At 41.6% G+C, this 19,437-nt stretch overlaps 3 protein-coding genes across 5 annotated transcripts in view; 1 reads left to right on the top strand and 2 right to left on the bottom strand.

Moving 5' to 3' along the window:
- furinb (furin (paired basic amino acid cleaving enzyme) b) overlaps positions 1–19,437 on the bottom strand; it is a 118,392-nt gene that overhangs the window by 95,919 nt on the left and 3,036 nt on the right. For both annotated transcript variants that reach the window (XM_085281787.1, XM_085281786.1), the window contains exon 2: positions 4,519–4,796. In XM_085281787.1, coding sequence (XP_085137913.1) covers positions 4,519–4,695 — 177 coding nt within the window. In that variant the 5' untranslated portion in view covers positions 4,696–4,796. The remainder of the gene's footprint in view (positions 1–4,518; positions 4,797–19,437) is intronic.
- On the top strand, positions 9,455–12,337 carry LOC146569462 (uncharacterized). 2 transcript variants are annotated; one of them, XM_085281780.1, is made up of 5 exons: positions 9,455–9,684; positions 10,019–10,110; positions 10,489–10,683; positions 10,772–10,848; positions 11,098–12,337. In XM_085281780.1, exons 1-5 carry the CDS (start codon positions 9,534–9,536, stop codon positions 12,134–12,136), a joined length of 1,554 nt encoding a protein of 517 aa, XP_085137906.1. In that variant the 5' UTR covers positions 9,455–9,533; the 3' UTR covers positions 12,137–12,337. The 2 variants fall into 2 exon arrangements, with proteins under 2 accessions (XP_085137906.1, XP_085137907.1); XM_085281781.1 differs by lacking the exon at positions 10,019–10,110 and having other exon boundaries at positions 9,545–9,684; positions 11,098–12,331.
- LOC146569461 (uncharacterized) lies at positions 11,569–18,795 on the bottom strand. Its single transcript, XM_085281782.1, has 3 exons — positions 14,170–18,795; positions 13,719–13,854; positions 11,569–13,436 (listed from the first exon to the last, which is right to left on the bottom strand). The coding sequence occupies exons 1-3, from the start codon at positions 14,763–14,765 to the stop codon at positions 12,684–12,686; spliced, it is 1,485 nt and encodes a 494-aa protein (XP_085137908.1). The 5' UTR covers positions 14,766–18,795; the 3' UTR covers positions 11,569–12,683.

Genomic DNA, 19,437 nt, shown 5'->3' with positions numbered 1-19,437 from the left:
TTTATTCAGAGAAGCACTCCTCCCCATTTCTTTTTTCAAAGTCCAATGGGGAACTGAAATCAGCAAATACTGCAGGCAGGTGCACGTCTATATGAAGGAGAACAGTGAAATAACTTTATGATTGAGCCTAAAGTGTTGAAGAGGTTTATGTGCAAGAAAGGGAAGAAAGTAATCTCAACTGATTAGAGAAAAAAAAAATTGATGTTGCTTTTTGAAGCTATTTACTTAAAATAACTGGGGGTGGGGGGTTTAAAGAGCCAAACCAATGACACATTCTCACACAAACACATCCTCCCCATTGCACTTACGGCAAATGAATGCAAGATAAAACCAATAACACAGTCTAATATAAACAGCCTCTCTCTCTCTCTCTCTCTCTCTCAGAGCTCACTTTACAAATCACATTCAAATAGAAAATAATCAAACTCTTCTCGCTAGAAAAACAAACGGCCTTAAAAGCATTAGTGCCACATCTGCATGCACTCAGTACTGGTGTGTTGTGACAATCTCCCACAGCCACTACATGATGACAGAAAGAAAGGGAGTGCGTGAGAGTGAGATGTATTTCATTAAATCATTTTGTTGCATTTCTTTTTCTTTTTTTTTTTTTTTGGCCAATCAAATAAGCTCACTGAATCAAATAAAGGAAGAGAGAGAATAGGCCAGTTGGTTGACATGTCACATAGTAATAGACAACTGCAGATTGCAGATTGCATTACCTTCCACCTAGCACAGAAAAGTTGAGTCTGAAAGAGTATTTTAGTACTATAACTTGAGACAAAATGATTGCAATCAAACATTCATTCATTGAATGGGAATGGTCTGTAAGCTGTGCAACACTGAAGCCAATGGAGTGTAGGGCTGTTCGATATAACGATATATATCGGATGACGATATACAAAAGTCTATCGTTTCCTTTTACGCTATCGTTTGTTTCATGGTATCGCAAAATAAACTGTTTACGGCAATATTTTTTTCATCGTTTTGATGGTCACTGTAGTGGCTATATTAATTTCTTAAAGTTCTCTCTTTCTCTTATATTTAATATAACCACACTACAGACGGACAAGCGCCTGTTTTTATGGGTTGTCGTTAGCAACAACGACGGTTACACCATTGCATGTCCGCTTGTTTATTTTCCACATAAACCTTTCACAATAAAGCTCAAGATCCTGTTGAGAATTTTCAAAATAAACAGAATCACTTGAAAAAGTATGCAGAGTATTGACAGATGAGAAGCAAAAAAAGAGTCGTCAGGTGCTAAAAAATAAACCTTAGACTCAAACGTTAGAACAGGCTTTCCCCGCAGCACGCCGTGTAATAAATACACACAAAGAAAACGGCGGCTGTTACAACCTGTCTAAAAATGTGTAGTTTCATGCATCGGTTAAAACACTTGACTCCAGGTACAAGACGCCCAGCTGGAAACACTTCACCTACCCGAGATTCACAGAATTTACAGAAAATATTACATTTTTTGTGATTTATATCGTTATCGGACGATAGATGTTTTATATTGGGATATGAGATTTTGGTCATATCGCACAGCCCTAATGGAGTGTTTTCCTGCAGTCTTAAAAGAAGACCCCCTGCCAAGGGAAGCTGACTGTGTGAAGCTGAACAAAAAGCCCTTATTTGAGATTACACTACAGCCACATGTTTACAGTCAGTTAGCTATAAATAGAAAGAAACTGGGAGAGCCAGATGGAGAGATGCAGAAAGAGAGAAGGACAAAGAAACAAAGAGAAAGGCTGTGGCGTTAGACGTCTAATTCAGGGTGATTCAGTCTGTCACCACCTACAGAGCCTGCTCATCCTCATAAAAACAATGATTCTGACTTGGCTCACCAACAACGCAACATGACATTTAGCTCCTAACCCTACCATAGAACTCCCACACATACACAAAGCATTACGAAGAAAGGAGGCCAAAATTTAACACAGATACAACAAACAGATACAACGATGCCGACAAACAAAGTCTTGATGACATTTACACTTAAATATCAGCATGAAGCATAATCAAACGCGCACATTATCCCTTATACACTCAAAGAAAATTAGGCCGAAACATAATAAGTGAATCTGCAAATACAAAAAGACGTGCAGAGACAATAAGGTGTTTCTAAGCACCACAGTGAACAAATGATCAGTTACGTGATGATCCTGTAATCACATTAGTGATAAAAATCCAATTAAGTCCTGATTATACATCAGCCTCTTTCCTCTCTACAAGAGCCCTATAGAACCACCACCAAGGATGATGGGAAAATGAATAAGTCATTCCCTTTCTAAGCTGCCAGCTCTACAAAGTCTTGCCTAACTCATACCCTCACATAACCCACACTACACTGTCAGAGAGCAGATACTGCACATAGCCCGTATATCATCATTTTCTCATAGCACCCACTCAGGAGAGACTAAAATAAAACTTATTTGGGTGCTTCTGTAAAACAATGACTGAAGATGTACTCCTACAAAATCTAATTCCAGACGGTGGATAACACTAAATTTCTTCCAGTCATCCAGCACTTTTCTGTCCATAACATCATGCTACACTAGCTTTACTCCTTTCTTTGTTAGTGTCTCCCACACACGCTCCTAGCTTTCACCGTGTTTAGGAAATTAGTATTTGTATCATTTCTCCCTAAACTTGCAGCCAACTATAACCACCACCCTTGGAATACCTGCCTCCCACATCCACACTGCAGGGAAAAAAAACAGAACCCTCCGCTTTTGGAGAAAAGTGCCACAGGCTTTGTTGGGGTGAGGTAAGTGGGATTTTCTTAGAGCCCACTCTTCAAAATGAGTCTGCATGCAATTCTCTTTCATTTTCCAGGACCTTAGCTTAATTTCATGTGCACTTAACTGACAATCTGCCATACGGGATCATAGATTTCGCAAACCCAGAGTCATCTTAGAGGATTCATTTCTCTGCCTTCTGCCAGCATCTCTTCATTTGACGTAATCAGTAATTAACAGAAAGTAGAAAACTAAACATCTATCCTTTAATTAAGTGGTATTATAGGCAGAGGCTCGAAATGTTTCTGTAGCTGGGTGAAATGAGGGCAACAGTGATAAACAGAAGGCAGGAACTGATTAAACTTTCTTTTCCTAGGGAAAGTGATCACATTCGAGGAATATGAGAGAAAGAAGAATTACCTCATTCTGAGAAGAGATACTTTTTTGGCTCTAGAGTATATATATCTGTATTTTGTGAGCAGTATATTGATGGGTTCATTTTACCCAATTCATTCTATCCAGAACTTACAGAATCGTTTTACAGTATAAGTGTTAGGGGCCAATATACCAAAGCCTTCTTTTATCCTGCACTACAATAGTTTTATACTTTAAGCCTGAAGCTACTGCAGTATCTACATAAATACTAAAGTAACTGCACATTTAAAAATAACTTAAGTTCCTCAGAGAGGCTCAACGTTTGGTCACATGGATGTGATCTATTATAATGGACGTAAAGAGCATTTCCTATTGACACAAGTCCAATCTTGTCCAGATTGTCAAAAAACCCGAACTACAACTATTTGCTAGGATAAAAGACTAAAAACTTCTGGCTTTGCACTCCAGACAAAACCATCTTTGACAATAAAAAGGCAGGAGAGATAAGCCCGATTTAATTTCGCAAACCTCTCTTTCAGAGAATCCTCTTTAGTTGAGGTGGGTAGAGGTGGGACGGGAATATGCAGAACCTCCTACGCACATTCGTAAGAAGTAATCCATAGGGCTGTTCACTGGCGTGTGCATGTGTGTGTGTAACACTCCAGCAGCTCCACACAGACACATGCAAATGAAGTAAAGTCTCAAGTGAAGCAACAAGGGGAAAGGGGACCAAATAGCGACTCGCTGTCAAGTGCTGAGCACAAATATGAAAAAGCTTAGCCTCTGAAGCATTTTGATATGTGAGGGACCTAATATGCTGAAAGAACAATAAGTCACTTCTCTGTCTCTCCTCCTCATTCTTCACCCTCTGACAGTTGTTTTTTTTTCCCTCTCCCATATCTCAAAACTGTGTGATACAACAGTTTAATTAAATAAAATGACTTGGCAAGACCACAAACAGCAACTGAAGTGCTAGCAATAAAATTAAACTAGCTACATCATAATTAAACAGAGCCACCGTCCTTCAGACCCTAAAATATCACCCTTATTATTGCCGTCTATTCCTACCACTGTTCTGCAAACACGAGTATGTGCCAGCATGGTAAGAAGTCATGCATGCCCCACTTAAGCTACAAGAAATGGGAAGAGGCCAGATTTTAGCAATCCACTGAAAAAAAGAAAATATTGTCTAAGTGTCAGGCTCTCTGATGTACACTTGCTTTGTAAGCCTGAGACTTGCAAGACTTTGCTGTAACAAACCATGGCTGTGTATAGTAAAGTAAAATCTAGTAGGTAGGTGGTATATAGGAGAGAAACTAATCCAAACAGACATATGCGGCATATATAGGATAACATTTTAGACAATGTAATAGAAGGAAGGAGTAAGAGACGTAGAACTTACATGGCCATGGTTGATGAATCCATGTTCCCTGGCGATGCGATCAGCTTCCCCAGGGCCCCCATTGATCTGGACAGCCCACGTGTTGGTATAGACCTTTGCAGCATCAATCCAATTCAGTTCAGCTGTCAGCAGGACAAAGACTGTCCACAAGAGAAGTAGGGCCACCCTGGCATCCATTAAAAGGACAACTTCACAGCGCAGTTTATCTGTCCGTCTGTTGCTGTGTCCCAGGCAGAGTGGGGATGCTCCACCTTACAGCAGCAAAGTAGAACACTGGCCTGGAGATGAGAGGACAGAGCAAACTATAAACACAAACATGGCCTTCTTAACTGGGTCACTCTTGGGTTTGAATTACCTACCGCAGACACCGTTCACAAAAACAAACCCAGAACTGCATCAAAAATAGACACCACACCCTCAGACTTTATCAAGCATGAAACTTACTCACAGTCTGCTGTCAGACTCTGAGAAGAAGACCACATCTTAATAAATGTGCAAAGCATAAATATTAGGTCAGAAACAGACAAGGGCTGTGCCAAAAACTAAATCATTTTCCAATTCTCTTTCATTTTTTTTGAGACTTGAAATGGTAATGTATGATAATGATATACAGTAGGCATGTTGCTGCAATACAGGAAGAGCTCCTAGCAAACCAATATACAGCTACTGGCAAAAAGAGGGGAAACGTGTCTGAGGAAGAAAATATTTAAATTTTACTCATGCACTGCTCTTCATTATAAGGTATTCCATTTTTTTAAATAACAGACTGCTTATTAGGTATGAAAAGGTACTTTCAACACATTTAACAGAATAGTAAAATAAGCACGCTAAAAAGGACCATTATTTGAGCAGATGTTCAAATGAGCAAGATTTTCAACTGATATCGTCTGCTGCTCTTTGATTTGTAGCTCTTTGGATCATAAAAAAGGGGCCTGTAAGTCAAACATAAAAAGGAAAGCTTTAAGGTAAGTTAACTGACTCAGAGTGTGAAGACAGATAAGGTGTGGTTATCTGCTAAGTAGGGCTGGGCGATATGACCCAAAATTCATATCTCGATATTTTTTAGCTGGATGGCGATATAAGATATATATCTCGATATTTTTTTTAAGCCATAAAGTAAGAACAAAAAGAGTTCTTAGTCAAAGCTGTGTCCCAGATGTCACACAGGCACTTTTATTAACATACAGCACAGATGTACATGAAAAATTACTCAAAATTAAATTATGAGCATTCATTAAATAATAATGCTCCATAAATAAAAGAAAACAAGGTTGTTTTTGTGCTAAACAAAGAGCTCACAATTGTGCAGTCAAAATGTAAACTAAAAGACGCTGAGCGTAATAACAAAGACAGACAGATTTTACAGCTGCTCTGTTCCCAAGTTTTACTGTGTGACTGATAGCCTGGAGTTTGAAATCCGCTTCATAACCACGTCTCTTACAGGTGCCATTTATGGTCCTTATACACACACAATACGGTAATATTACGTTGATGCACAGTACGTATCACTCCGCGAAGCTCCTCGGTAGCCGTAATGCGCCGACAATCTATCAAGCGGTGCAGCTCCGTAGCTGACCAAAGTCGTACTCAAACATTTTTGACAGATTGCTGAACGCCGTGTACCACATAAAATCGGTTCGCGGCCACCAAGCACAACCAGAATTCATACATAAGGCGCGCTATCAACTTTTGAGAGAATGAAAGGATTTTAGGGTTAGCGCGGTTAGCTCGTTAGCATGTTTAGCTCGTTAGCACGTTGACGCCGTCCAGCCCCACGCATGGGGCGATGCGCAGTAACTCGTTAACGGAGATTTGCCGTGTCCGTCTTGTCGCTGCCTGCACGTGAAGCGATGGGGTAGGAGGGGGAGTTGTCTTCAGTGAAGGCGAGGCGGAGTAACGTTGCGTAGAGACAAAAGTGGACGAAAGAGAGGCAAACTTGCGGCTCCACAACTATAATTATAACGTAACATAGACTATATCGATATAAAGGATATTGTCACATCTTATATCTCGTATAAAAATATATCGATATGTTTTAAAAACTCGATATATCGCCCAGCTCAACTGCTAAGTATATCAGCTCATCCTAAGAGAACAGGAGATAGCGACCATACAGGCCTAAACGGCTCACTGGTAACGCTGCTGATCACACAAAAATGATATCAAATGTATCAATCCACACAATACACTTAACCGATGTGGAAAAAAAAACAAACTCAGATGTTGTAAATTTGCTCAATGGACTACTTGCACTAACACTTCCGCGTTCTATGTAGTCCTGCTCCAGTGCTTCCGGTGCGGTTAAACCATGGCGACGTTCTACACTCGATGCCTACAAGAGCTCCCAAAATTGAACATCACCGATGTTCATCGGATTTGCAGAGTGACGACTACCCCCGCCAGCAAATTAGATAAAGGATTTAAGTTATATGCTGCATCATATATACACAACTACGAAGGTAAGAAAACGTAAATTAACCGACAAAGAAACGCTAGCTAACGTCAAATGCAAACACTACGTTACTCCGCTATGTCCTTCATTTGATGTCAGTTCTCTACATTACATGTTTTCTTAAACGGTGTTTTATGTCGTCCTAAACTATAGTTGAGGTTTTCTTAACTAATGTCACTTTTGTTGTTAGACACTGTTATATTAGCGTTAGGTAGTTGGCTAACTATGGAGGTAGTTAACTACCTAATGCTACTCTTGCTAAGTGTAAAATATATATGTTTAAGACATGCTGAAATGAGTAATACAGAAATAATGCTAATGGTACTTGTATCTTTATTCAGTGTCCAATAAAGACAGGTTGTCAGGGGAGGTCGGTGTGAGAGCCCTGTGCTACAGGTCGATGAGGAAGAGTGAGGCACCACACAGACTAAGTGTAGGCAGGAAGCTGTGTAAAGTTGTTTTTTTTTTTTTTTTTTTTTTTTTTTTTTTTTTTTTTTTTTAAATGACATCAGAAACAGCAGTATGCGACATTACGTGATGGCAGAGCTTCAGTTCATCCTTTGTCATTTTTTTTTTTTTTTTTTTTTTTTTTTAATAAATAGGACAGGGGGAATGAATGAGAGAGAGAGGGGGAGAGAAAGAAAGAAAACCCAAGGGGAGAAGAGACGGTGAGAAGGGGGGGGGAAGAGAGACAAAAAAAAAACAAAAAACTCCTGGGTCACCTGTATGGAGAAAAAACAAACAAACAAACAAACAAACAAACAAACAAACAGAGGAGACAGCAAACAACAAAGAGCAACATAATAATAGAGAAAGCAAAGCACCATCACAATAAACTAGCTAGTCATAGATATCAGTATTTACTAAGTAATAAACGATATTGTGCAGCACGCAAGATAGACAGCGCACAGTGTGCTTTGAGGCAGCAGCCAAGAAAGCTTTAGTCCGCGTCTGTGAATACCCATGTGTGCATACCTGTGTGGATCAGCATGCTTGCATTCCAAAGGTTTCTCCATGTAATGATCTGCTAGGGAGTGTGGGGGGGCCACAGCCCCGTCCTCCAGGGTGTGAAGCGGGTATGGAGGAGATCAAAACTCCAGACATCCAGAGGCCCCCAGAACACAAGAGACCATGGAAGACCAACAGAGGGGCAGCCGCGCCACTGTCCCAGTAAGAGCTGAGGAGAGTCCCAGATGAGGGCTCACTCAGCAGCCGCGGAGCAGAAGCCAGGGGGGGTTGCAGTGACGCGCCCGTGAGCTCCGCCGGCCCCCAGCTGCGCCTGAGTGACCGAGCCCTAGGCCGAGAGGCCGGGGGCACCCCACCTCCAAAGGGGCCCGAGCGAGCCCCAGGCCCCAGGCCCCGACAAGCGGCCGCCAAGGAGTGAGCCGGTGTGTACCCGGACGCCCACCCCCAGACACAAAGAACCACCAACACACCGACACCTGAGGGAGTCCGCCACCGGCAGGGGAAGTGGTGGTGGGTGGAGATAGGCCTCCAAACCTTGGAGGGCCTGAGGTGTCCCCAGAGAGGTGGCGTCTGATACCCAACCTGACATATAGACACAGACATACAGGCACACACAGACACAAACATCCATTCCCACCCTCATGCTCTCATATGCACTCACTCCACACTCAACCAACGTGGAGACAGACATAAAGAGACGCTGTACACACAATCACACTCCCCAAGCGTACTTTACAAACCGGGTCTAGGTACCCTTGCCCCTGGAGGGGGGAATTGCACCCAGACCCAGGTGGTGTTACCCTTTTCCCTGCGGTGGGGAGAGGCAGACCACCCCGACTCCGCAGCAGCAGGGAGGCCCCACACCCCAGACCGCAGTCGGACGGCCAACTCCTCCTACTAGCCCCCCCGCTCCAGCAGGCCGCAGAGAATGGGGGTGGGAGAAGACTCCAAACCTCCCTCCACCCGCTCATTGTAGTGTTGATGCATATGTGTTCTAAGGTGCAATTAAAACCCAGGAGGGCATGGAGCTACCTGCCAAGGAGCAGCAGGTAAGCGCATGGTCCCTCCTGCTAGCCCTCAATGACTAAGTGTATTTAAAATTGAGAGGTGGGCAACGACGTCAGGGGTGAGGTATACACCCTGATGGTGATTTGGACTCCGTGATTGTGCCCACCCCCAAGATCCTATATGTATGTGTAATGAGAGTGTGAATAATGTGAATGTCTAAGTTGTGGGATAAAATTGAGGCAGAGGCAGCCAGAAGGGGACGGGGGGGGGGGTATTGTCACATCTTATATCTCGTATAAAAATATATCGATATGTTTTAAAAACTCGATATATCGCCCAGCTCAACTGCTAAGTATATCAGCTCATCCTAAGAGAACAGGAGATAGCGACCATACAGGCCTAAACGGCTCACTGGTAACGCTGCTGATCACACAAAAATGATATCAAATGTATCAATCCACACAATACACTTAACCGATGTGGAAAAAAAAACAAACTCAGATGTTGTAAATTTGCTCAATGGACTACTTGCACTAACACTTCCGCGTTCTATGTAGTCCTGCTCCAGTGCTTCCGGTGCGGTTAAACCATGGCGACGTTCTACACTCGATGCCTACAAGAGCTCCCAAAATTGAACATCACCGATGTTCATCGGATTTGCAGAGTGACGACTACCCCCGCCAGCAAATTAGATAAAGGATTTAAGTTATATGCTGCATCATATATACACAACTACGAAGGTAAGAAAACGTAAATTAACCGACAAAGAAACGCTAGCTAACGTCAAATGCAAACACTACGTTACTCCGCTATGTCCTTCATTTGATGTCAGTTCTCTACATTACATGTTTTCTTAAACGGTGTTTTATGTCGTCCTAAACTATAGTTGAGGTTTTCTTAACTAATGTCACTTTTGTTGTTAGACACTGTTATATTAGCGTTAGGTAGTTGGCTAACTATGGAGGTAGTTAACTACCTAATGCTACTCTTGCTAAGTGTAAAATATATATGTTTAAGACATGCTGAAATGAGTAATACAGAAATAATGCTAATGGTACTTGTATCTTTATTCAGTGTCCAATAAAGACAGGTTGTCAGGGGAGGTCGGTGTGAGAGCCCTGTGCTACAGGTCGATGAGGAAGAGTGAGGCACCACACAGACTAAGTGTAGGCAGGAAGCTGTGTAAAGTTGTTAATCCCCGTTCAGTGGGGTTCAGTTCATTTAAGCATTAGTTAAGTTCATTCCTAAAGGCCCATCAACTTGAATGTTTTCCTTGTCTCCCTGCTTTATCACTCCTAATTTGACTAGTCAGATAGTTAAATCAACGTGTGTTTGGGTGATCAGAAACATTTGACAACAAGTTAATACTGCAAATATACACAATCTAAGTTATTACAGTTATCAAGCATGGTTAAGTTGTTTTAATAGGGAGAGAAGGAAACACTAAGCATTCAGGAGGGTGCGTAACCATAACACTGAACTATGTTCCTGTTCGGCTCTTCCATGAAGATGTTACATTTTTAATTTTCGTTTTTTCTTCTTAGATTAAGCTTCTGGATTCATCGCCGGTGATACTGACACATAGCCAGTGCTCCTGTGTGGCAGGCGCTGTTATGTGCAATCACACAGTGGCACTGCTCTTCCAAACAGCACACTACTCACAACTCAGAGTGCCGGTTGTCCCCCCTGTGCATAGCTGCACGGAATCTGAACAGCAATGGCACAAGCCACGGACAGTGGTAATTTAAATGAGGTTAAAGTTTTTGAATTAGTCCATGTTTACATATGAACAGCAACACCATCCATAGTAAATGTGTCTTCTGTTAGGGTGTGAAGCCAGGACCCATCAACTCCATGATCTTCACTAAGCCAGTACCAAATAGGATGGCCCAGACTGGAGTACGGTAATTACATTTGTAAAATTTGGTTTCATGTGTTACAAATGTATGTTGCTATTTTTTTCATACATACATGTGTCAGAATAGGTATTAATTTACATACAACATTACACTTTCTGAAGACTGCTAACTCAGTCATGTACATATACATCCCAGTCTCTAACTTATGCACCACTGTTTTACACCTTTTAGTTTAGTTGTTGTTCAGTATAACAACCTTCTCCCTTACATTATTGTCATTGATGTTTTCTTTAGGAGTGGCTTCTACAGAGGCATGGTGGGTCCGTTACCAGATCCCTGCTTGTTCAGAATAACGGAGGCATATGCAAAATTTAATATTGAGGACAGGCCACTTGTGACCACAATGAACATGAGACCTGACAAGCCCCTTGTGGAAAGTGCCTTTGGGCTGGTGCAGGAGGGCAGTGTTCTGTCATATCAGCAGCCGGTTTTGACAACCCGGTACATCACACTACACCGCGATGCACCACCAACACCGCACTTGCCTCTGGAGGGGTATGACATCTTGCCATCAGATTGTGTGTTTGTGTGCTCAGAAGAAGAGCTTCTGCATCTGAAAAGCTTGTCTGTAACTCTGGAAATGGCTCACAAAATAGAGGAAGCTACACGTGAGCAAAGCTCTTCGTCTGAGTGGCATCAGCTCCACAGGCCCAGAGTGACTGCCTCTAGGTTTCGGGAGGTGTGTCACGTCAGAGGCCAGAGCTCGGCCGAGTCACTAGCAGAGCGTATATTGAAGGGAACAAGGCAGACAGCAGACATGAGGAGAGGAACTGAGATGGAGCCTGCAATAGCAGCAGAGTATAGTAGGCTAATGAATGTTAACTACTCACCCTGTGGTCTGGTCATTCACCCCATTGCCCCCTGGCTTGCTGCATCTCCTGATGGTGTTGTTTTTGACCCCAATGAATACCCCCAGTTTGGCTTCGTCGAATTCAAATGTCCCAATGTACAAAACTTTATTGACTGCAAATATGTGCAGATGGAATGTGGTACCCCTAAACTAAAAAAGAGCCACGCATATTACTGGCAAGTGCAAGGACAACTGCTCATCAGTGGGATGCAGTGGTGTGACTTTGTTGTGTGGGCACAAGAGGACTACCTAGTGCAAAGAATATACATGGATATAGATGTGCACAATGCAATCAGAGAAAAGGCAGACTATTTCTTTTTTTTACATATATATGCCAAGATACCTGTGTTTGAAAAAATGAACAGTGAAAACATAGCAAAAAGAAAAACAGATCCTTCAGGCTGGCTGGAACAAAATAACTGATGTTTTATTTTCAATATATTTCATGAATTCTTTTGTTGTTACATGTTACTTTTATGTGACATCAAACTGTTATTTAAGCAATGGCATCAATTTAATTTTTAAAAACACACATTAAAACGTTGAATTTGTGCAGAACTTATTTACATGGTAAGTATTTAAAACTCCATGCCTAGCATACTGATATACATTTAGACAATAACTGAACTGTAGAAAATGACAAATGGTATTTTTGATGTTACAAAAGTTCAATGTCACTTATGGTTTTAAAACGATTTAGTGATTTACTTTATAATTTTGATAAATAGTTTTGTTGAATCTGAATAGTAATATAGTAGTATAATTAAACAGTATTATTAACATTAAACATTTGCAATGAATTTGAATTATCAATAACTGAAACTCAACTATCGGCACTCAAGTACCAGTTCTGTAATCAAGTATTGTCAGCTGAGAAGGAAGAAATTCAACTGTAGTGGCCTCAGCTGCAGGTCATTTTCCATAAGTTACTTGTACTGGCACTGGTGTCTTGGGAAAAATCCATCTTGTCTCACTTAACCCATTTTTTAACTAATGCTGTGTTCTGGTAATTTGACAGCATACATGCCACTGCAAACAGTTGGTTGATATTATAAACATGTGACATGGTAATGATGCTATCAAAAAGTTTGTTCTGTTTGATCCTCCTAATGACTCGCTCCATATGCACCCTGAGTCTGGCTATGGCCTGCGTCTCCTTAACCTGGTATGCTGGCATCTGCTTCTGCTTAGATAGAAAAGGTGGGCAGTACACTTTGCATTTACAACAATCAGTGATTAGGAAGCCCTTATCTACCATCACTGCCATGTCTTCAGTCAACTTCTCAGCAATGCCTGATTGTTTGAATAGTTCCTTGTCACTAACCGAACCAGCATACAGATTAGAGATGAATGTCACTGGACCATGTGGAGCTATGCCAACCAGGGCTTTCATCGTACAGTGGGATTTGTACGAAGAGTACATTTCACTTTGGAGAAGTGGTGAGGATGGTGTCTGACACCTCAGCTCTGTACAGTCAAGGATCATCTGGGTGTCTGAGAAATCTTTGAATTCCTCAGGGAGGTAAGCTTGCACTTCTTCACGTGTAAGCCAGATGCACTGAGACCCCAGTGCAGTGGCAAGAAAATTTGTCCATGTTGCAATAATGCGGCTCACTGTGGACTGGTGTATGTTAAATCGGTGTGCCAGGTCCCTCTCCTTCAAACCAACTGACAGGAAAACCAGGAAAAGAAAAACCTCATCAATTGGCTGTAGCAGCTGCCTCTGGAAGGTGAAAACAAAAGGGAAAATGTTACTCCTTAAGCTATGAACTAGTAAAATTATTCTTTTCTTGGCTAAATGTTTTGTAATGGTTAGTTATACCATACTGTACCATGGGGTAAACAATGAGGTGCTGTAGTGCACAGGTGTATGTATGTAAAGGATACTGAGTCTAGCATACATACACCTGTGTATGTATGCTACTGTACATAAAGTAATGTTATTGTACATAAATACAATAACATTACACCTCTAGTTCTAACTACCAACAAACCCATAACCTACTGTTGATGTGCGTGCAGGTGTCAACACTTCTTCGTTCCGATTGGCAGCTGACTTGGCTCTTGAAACCCGGATCATTTTATAGATGCAAGGCTCAATCAAAACCCAGAATGCCATCAAATGATCATAGCTTGGAAATCTATTCACGAGAGAGACATACATCATGTCAATCATTAATTAACATTACACACTGACATAAAATAATGTAAACTGTGACAAATATGCTAATGGTATGCTGTATAAAATAGTCTGATTAAGAGTATTTGGTGTTGTATTTTACCTGTAGCATTAGGATATTGTTTAAATACTAAAGCATCTACATAAAACATACAATCAGCAGAGAAAAAGTAAATTTCTATTTTGTTTTCATTAAGACTGGAAAAACTTTCTAAATTTAACTGATGGTGACCTTGGTATATTTTAAACAGTTAGCTTGAATAGAACTTAGATGTACCTGGTATAGAATCGGATGTCAGTGTCGGAGCCAGCAAAACGCTGTAACCCAAATTCTCGCTGGACACGTAACTCCTGTATTTCCTTCCTCAGAGTCTCCACGTCTTCGGACAGGTCTTCTGCAGCTGATGCAGATATGTCCAGTGCAGATGGCTCAGGGACTGAGCAGTAGTCATGATCTCTTGTAAGACTTTGCTCTTCTTGATCGTCAGGAGGAACTAGTTCAGGGCGTCGCTCCGTTCTCTCCCAAACACTACGCCGCGGTGGTTCAACTTTATAGCCATTCCACTCAAAAAGTGTTGGTACAGCACCTTTAATAAGCCGCCTTCGACCATCGAGGGTTGTTGGCTCTATGAGTTGATCACTGGCAAAGTGTCTGCAGCAGACCCTGGTGTGAGAGGTAATCGTGAAATGATCCCGGCGTATATTTACCAGCCATTGTCTTCTCAAGTCGGAATGGGTCGGAAAGGCATGAAAACTTAGTATGCCGTTAAATTTGGCTGAAGCTGAACAAAGTGGGACACAGCAATGCTCGGAGTATTTCTTCTCCTGTTTTTGAAAATGTTCTGTTTTAAATACTTTCCTTTTTATACTCATTCTGAAGCGACATTAGCATAGCTACCGATAGATAAGCAAACGTACCGGAAACGCACAAGCGGTACTATTTGGAAACGGAAATACGTCACATGCCCTAGTGCAAGTAGTCTATTTGCAGTGTAGACCCCCCAATTTGGTACACTTCCATTTAGAATAGTTATGTCAACATTTCTGGACATCAGGATTTTTAGATTTAAAGTATAAAACTGTTAAGTTAGCTGTTCATTGCCTTAGAAACCCTAAAAAGACAAAAAAAGGGGAACACTTGATCATCACAGTATAATACAAAGTCACTAAACTAGTCATTACTTCAGTGTTATCCATCTGTTCAGTTAGAAGGCATACACACATGTGACAGACCAAGGACTGGGGATGCCGTGGCATTTGTCACACGTGGTCAATGCAAAGTTTCTTTCATCTGTGAAGAGAACAGGGTGCCAATGACGGACCTGCCAGTTCTGGAGCTCTCAGGCGAATGCCAATTGAGCTGCACTGCGCGGTGCTGTCAGGAGCTCATGCCACCCTCATTGAGTCCAAGTCTTTGTACGTTTCTGACAGTCTGGTCAGAAACATACACAAGTAGCCTGCTGGAGGTCATTTTGTAGGGCTCTGGTGCTGCTCCTGCTGTTTCTACGACCCTCTTCAGCTTGTCTTATGTAACGGCCTGTCTCCTTGTGTTTGTGGACAGACTTGTATCTCTGAGGTTTCACAGCCTTGCATTATACTGTGATGATCAAGTGCTTCCTTAATGTTTTTTTAGCAGCAGTCAAACTACAGTATACCTGGATACATGATCAAACTCTCTCAGCTCTCCAATACTCGTTCAAGTTGGTTGTGATCTGGCTTTTAAAACCCCAGCATACTTTACCTAGTGCCACCAGGTGCCTTTGAATAAGATAGTGACAGTCCAGATCCTTCAATAGTGCACATTTTCCTAGGTATACTTTCTTGGTGCACAACTTTTTAAAACACCTGGCAGGTAGGATGTTCAAAGCTTTAAAGAACTTGCTGTGTCTCTTGATGTTATCCTAAGATCATAGGATGAGGAGGCTACACCACTGGTTGCAGGACTACGTCTTATTTTTGAGCCCGAGGATGTGGTGGATAGAAAGATGGCAGTGGCTAAGAGCATTTGTAAGATGCCTTATGGAAAGTAATACCTGATCATGTCAAAAAGGGCAGAAGGTGGCACAATTTCTTGAATTATACAATTTATCTTTTGAATTCAGCCTTTTAGATTTACAATGCAACTAAAAACTTTTTTACTAAATCTGGGAAAGTTTCAGCCTCAAACCTTCAGTTTAGATTGAAAAAATAAATTCTATTTATTTCTCTGCTGGAAAAAAGTGGATTGCTCCCTACAGACAGGTTTGTTTTTTCCCCGAAGCGAAGGTATCTTGGCATTTTTTCACAAGTAATGGGTAAAAGGAGCAGTCGATCTACATTCAGACACTCATTTATGGTCATGAGTTCTGGGTAGTGATAGAAAAAAAATGAGGCTGTGGATGCAACTGACTGAAAATGTTTTCCTTTGCACAGGAGCTGGGCTCAGGCTTTCGGGTTACACTCATACCAAACTAATCGTACCACGGCAGGTCACGTTTAACCCCCAAAATTACAGTTTGTTTGACACGTGTGATTGCTCTGTGCTGTGCCCTGACCTGCTTGAAGAGGTGGGTCCAGGTGAGATTTAGTGGTCCTCACATAATAGGAGTACAAAATCTGCCCAAGAACAGTATGCAGTGTTTCATATAGCTACAGTGAAAAACGGTTTAGGCAATCAGCAAATGTTTGGTGCATGTGAGAAGACAGTGTGACACTACTTTCCCAATCAAGCCACAAAATCCTTGAAATCATGACCCCTTTTGTACTCTGCAAATGTGTTTTTCAAGTATGATATTTAAGTTTGAGTGAGCATGAGAAAGGGGATTTGAGATGCTGAGATGAACTGATGTGTACTCCGGTCCCAATCGTTAAATTCTGTGTATGCGCAGGCCAGTGAGAGCGCAGGGACTGTTGTGCTAGTGCACGCTACATGGCAGCCGTACCGAATGGAAGCACGCCCTTGGAGACGGAGTGGGAAGCTCGTACATGTGAGGGAGCTTGGAGTAGATCCACTACTCCTTCATGTTATAAGGAGCCAGCTCAGGTGGCTCATGCATTTCACAGAGAAAGCTACTCTAAGGACTTTGGGTTAGATCGAAATTCCTCCAGATACATTTTATATGTTATCTGGCCTGCGATAAACTCGGGATCCCCCAGGAGGAGTCTGGAAATGTTGCTGGGTAAAAGGAAGTCTGGGATATTCTGCTTAATGTGCTTCTACAATGATCCGACATTGGACAAGAGAAAGAAAATAAAGGACGGGTTAGTCGTAAACACAATTTTTTTTATTTTGACCAAAATCCTTTCCTTGTTGACTGATAAGAAAAACCTCCCAACTCCAAATGATATGCTTTTAGCAGTAGGAATTTGGAGGCAACTGCTGTTTTTGCCGTAAACTCCTCACTTCCCCGAAAATACCCTCAATCCCTCAATCTTCCAAACAATTATCCCATTTACGCAGATTGCATAGATTCAAACTATTCAAAGAGTAGACGCTCGCTTCTGTGGCTTCACAAATGTGGTGTGGGTGTGATTTGAGCACAACAGGAGAAATGGTGGAAACATGACCATGGGCTGTCACTCTTCCTGTGGAGTATTTCTTCTGAGCTCATTAGACACTATGCTAGCACCACAAAAACAGGAGCAGGGGTCTGCTGTTACCGAGACGGCTGAGAGATGGAAGAATAGATGGAGAGCGAGAACAGGGGAAGAGAGAGAGGAGATAGAGGTGGTACTGGTGGGGTCCCTCCCCCTCATACAGCACTGCGGAAAACAACAAGCACATTATAATACAACTCCCAAAACACCTTCTTTCAAAATGCAGCCTGGAGAGGAATTAACAAGTGGCTGCTTACTCTTACAATATACATCAAAGGCCTAAAAGTAAGCCGTAGCTTCAACCTTCACACCAAAGGAGAACTAAGACTTCAGAATCTAAACTACAATGAAAATACAAAATGAGTTGCATGACCTCGATTGAGATTAGTACAACGCTGAACCTTCAGTGGACGTGCAGGGGTGGATAAATGACCCGTGATTTGCTAAAATAACATGACAGATTTGAAATATTAACTGAGCACTTTCTGTTTCAAGCTACTGTCAAGACTTCTAAAAGCCGTTAAGTGGGCCCTTTTTTATAAGGAGGACGAGAAATCTTTTATTTTTTTCCCCAAAGTAATTTCTTACTGCTGAAACAGAGTAGGAGCAACAACTTCTGCCACGATGTTCTTTCTAGACGATTCAAAATCCTCTCTTATTCTTCAGCATCAGCAACTAAGTTGTCCTTCAAGAGGACGCATCACATCAGCCAATCCCTTGTTCTTGCTCAGTGGTCAGCAGAACTTTGCAGGCTCCGTTGAAGAAGCTTAGCACAGACTGACTCGTGTGCTTTGACTCACTCATTATTCAAGCTGTTTGAGATTAGAGGGAGATGAATCAGCAGTGTCCATTAATTAATGTTTTGATAACTTCCCCAGTCCATTAGACTGCAGCCCCTGTACCCTAAACACTTGCAGCAATAAACAGATTAAAACTGCTCAAAAATAGTCCACATTATCTTTATTATATAAACATGGTAGGGGATTTTTAATGCACTTTTTGAGTACACTGTTATTATTATCCTAATGCTGTATTTTATAGGTTGTATATAATTTAAAGGTTACAGTTACAGCCTAACACATTCACCAGCAGAAACAATATTATCGGCTTAACTGACTCATCAGTAAATGATATTAGTGGCTATTAGTGGCCTGCATTTTTGCAGGTTGCAAACAGTAAAGCATTGATACATTGGACGAACGGTGCATCGGCTTACATCTGCGGTGTTGACTGATATCGGCCTATCGACAAGTCAGGTGACATTTACCTATGGCAGCAACATGTTTATCTGTTGTGTCACATCAATCAGTCGGGGTCGCAGGGGGAGGGGTGGTGGGTGGGGGGCTGGAGTCTATCCTAGCAGATGCTGGGTGACAGAGCTGACAGGCTGCTACTCCATTGCGGGGTTAACATAGACAGACTGATAACCCTTCGCACTCAGACCTACAGCCCATTTAGACTCACCAGTTAACCCATTAAGCATGTTTCTGGGGAGCCTTGCAGGAGCCTTCTTGCTGTGTGGCGACATTGTGCCGCCTTCCAGTTATTTAAAGCAATTAAATAACAGGAGGCACATTTGAAATATACTTTCCCATTTGTATAATTCCTAAATTTACTCTTACTGCCATCCCCCATAAAAAAGCTTTTTATCCAGCTATAACGACTTTACATATCTTCGTTATTGCTTTCTTGTAACCAAATTAGAGGTATCCTTGCCAAACATAAATTACATTAAAAAAATAACATCATCCAGTCATTATTTATCTTAAAATGTTCCGCTTTCAAAATTGGTATTTGACATAAAACTCAGTAATTGTTGCTGAGTGCAAAGATAAATAAATAACAAGGGCACAACATTTAATACTAACTCAAACACCATCAGTCAAATGAAGCAATATTGTCAGCAGCGTGAACCTGAATCAAACTCAATTCTTAAGAAAATTCAAAATATTATTTTCTTTTAGTTGGA

The sequence above is a fragment of the Mchenga conophoros genome, linkage group LG7 (assembly GCF_057382185.1).
Source record: "Mchenga conophoros isolate Kocher_MC1m ecotype Shallow Benthic linkage group LG7, M_conophoros_male_GT1.1, whole genome shotgun sequence".
Taxonomy (NCBI): domain Eukaryota; kingdom Metazoa; phylum Chordata; class Actinopteri; order Cichliformes; family Cichlidae; genus Mchenga; species Mchenga conophoros.
Note: the sequence above shows the minus strand (reverse complement) of the source record. Positions and strands in the feature narration are given on the sequence as shown.

Bases quoted from the DNA above. Each gene is read 5' to 3' on its own strand.
- LOC146569462 (XM_085281780.1), top strand. From the start codon at position 9,534: ATGGCGACGTTCTACACTCGATGCCTACAAGAGCTCCCAAAATTGAAC. The intron at 9,685-10,018 runs GTAAGAAAACGT...ATCTTTATTCAG, and splicing joins ATATATACACAACTACGAAG to TGTCCAATAAAGACAGGTTG. The intron at 10,849-11,097 runs GTAATTACATTT...TGTTTTCTTTAG, and splicing joins ATGGCCCAGACTGGAGTACG to GAGTGGCTTCTACAGAGGCA.
- LOC146569461 (XM_085281782.1), bottom strand. From the start codon at position 14,765: ATGAGTATAAAAAGGAAAGTATTTAAAACAGAACATTTTCAAAAACAG. The intron at 13,855-14,169 runs GTACATCTAAGT...TCTCGTGAATAG, and splicing joins GACATCCGATTCTATACCAG to ATTTCCAAGCTATGATCATT. The intron at 13,437-13,718 runs GTAGGTTATGGG...TTCACCTTCCAG, and splicing joins CACCTGCACGCACATCAACA to AGGCAGCTGCTACAGCCAAT.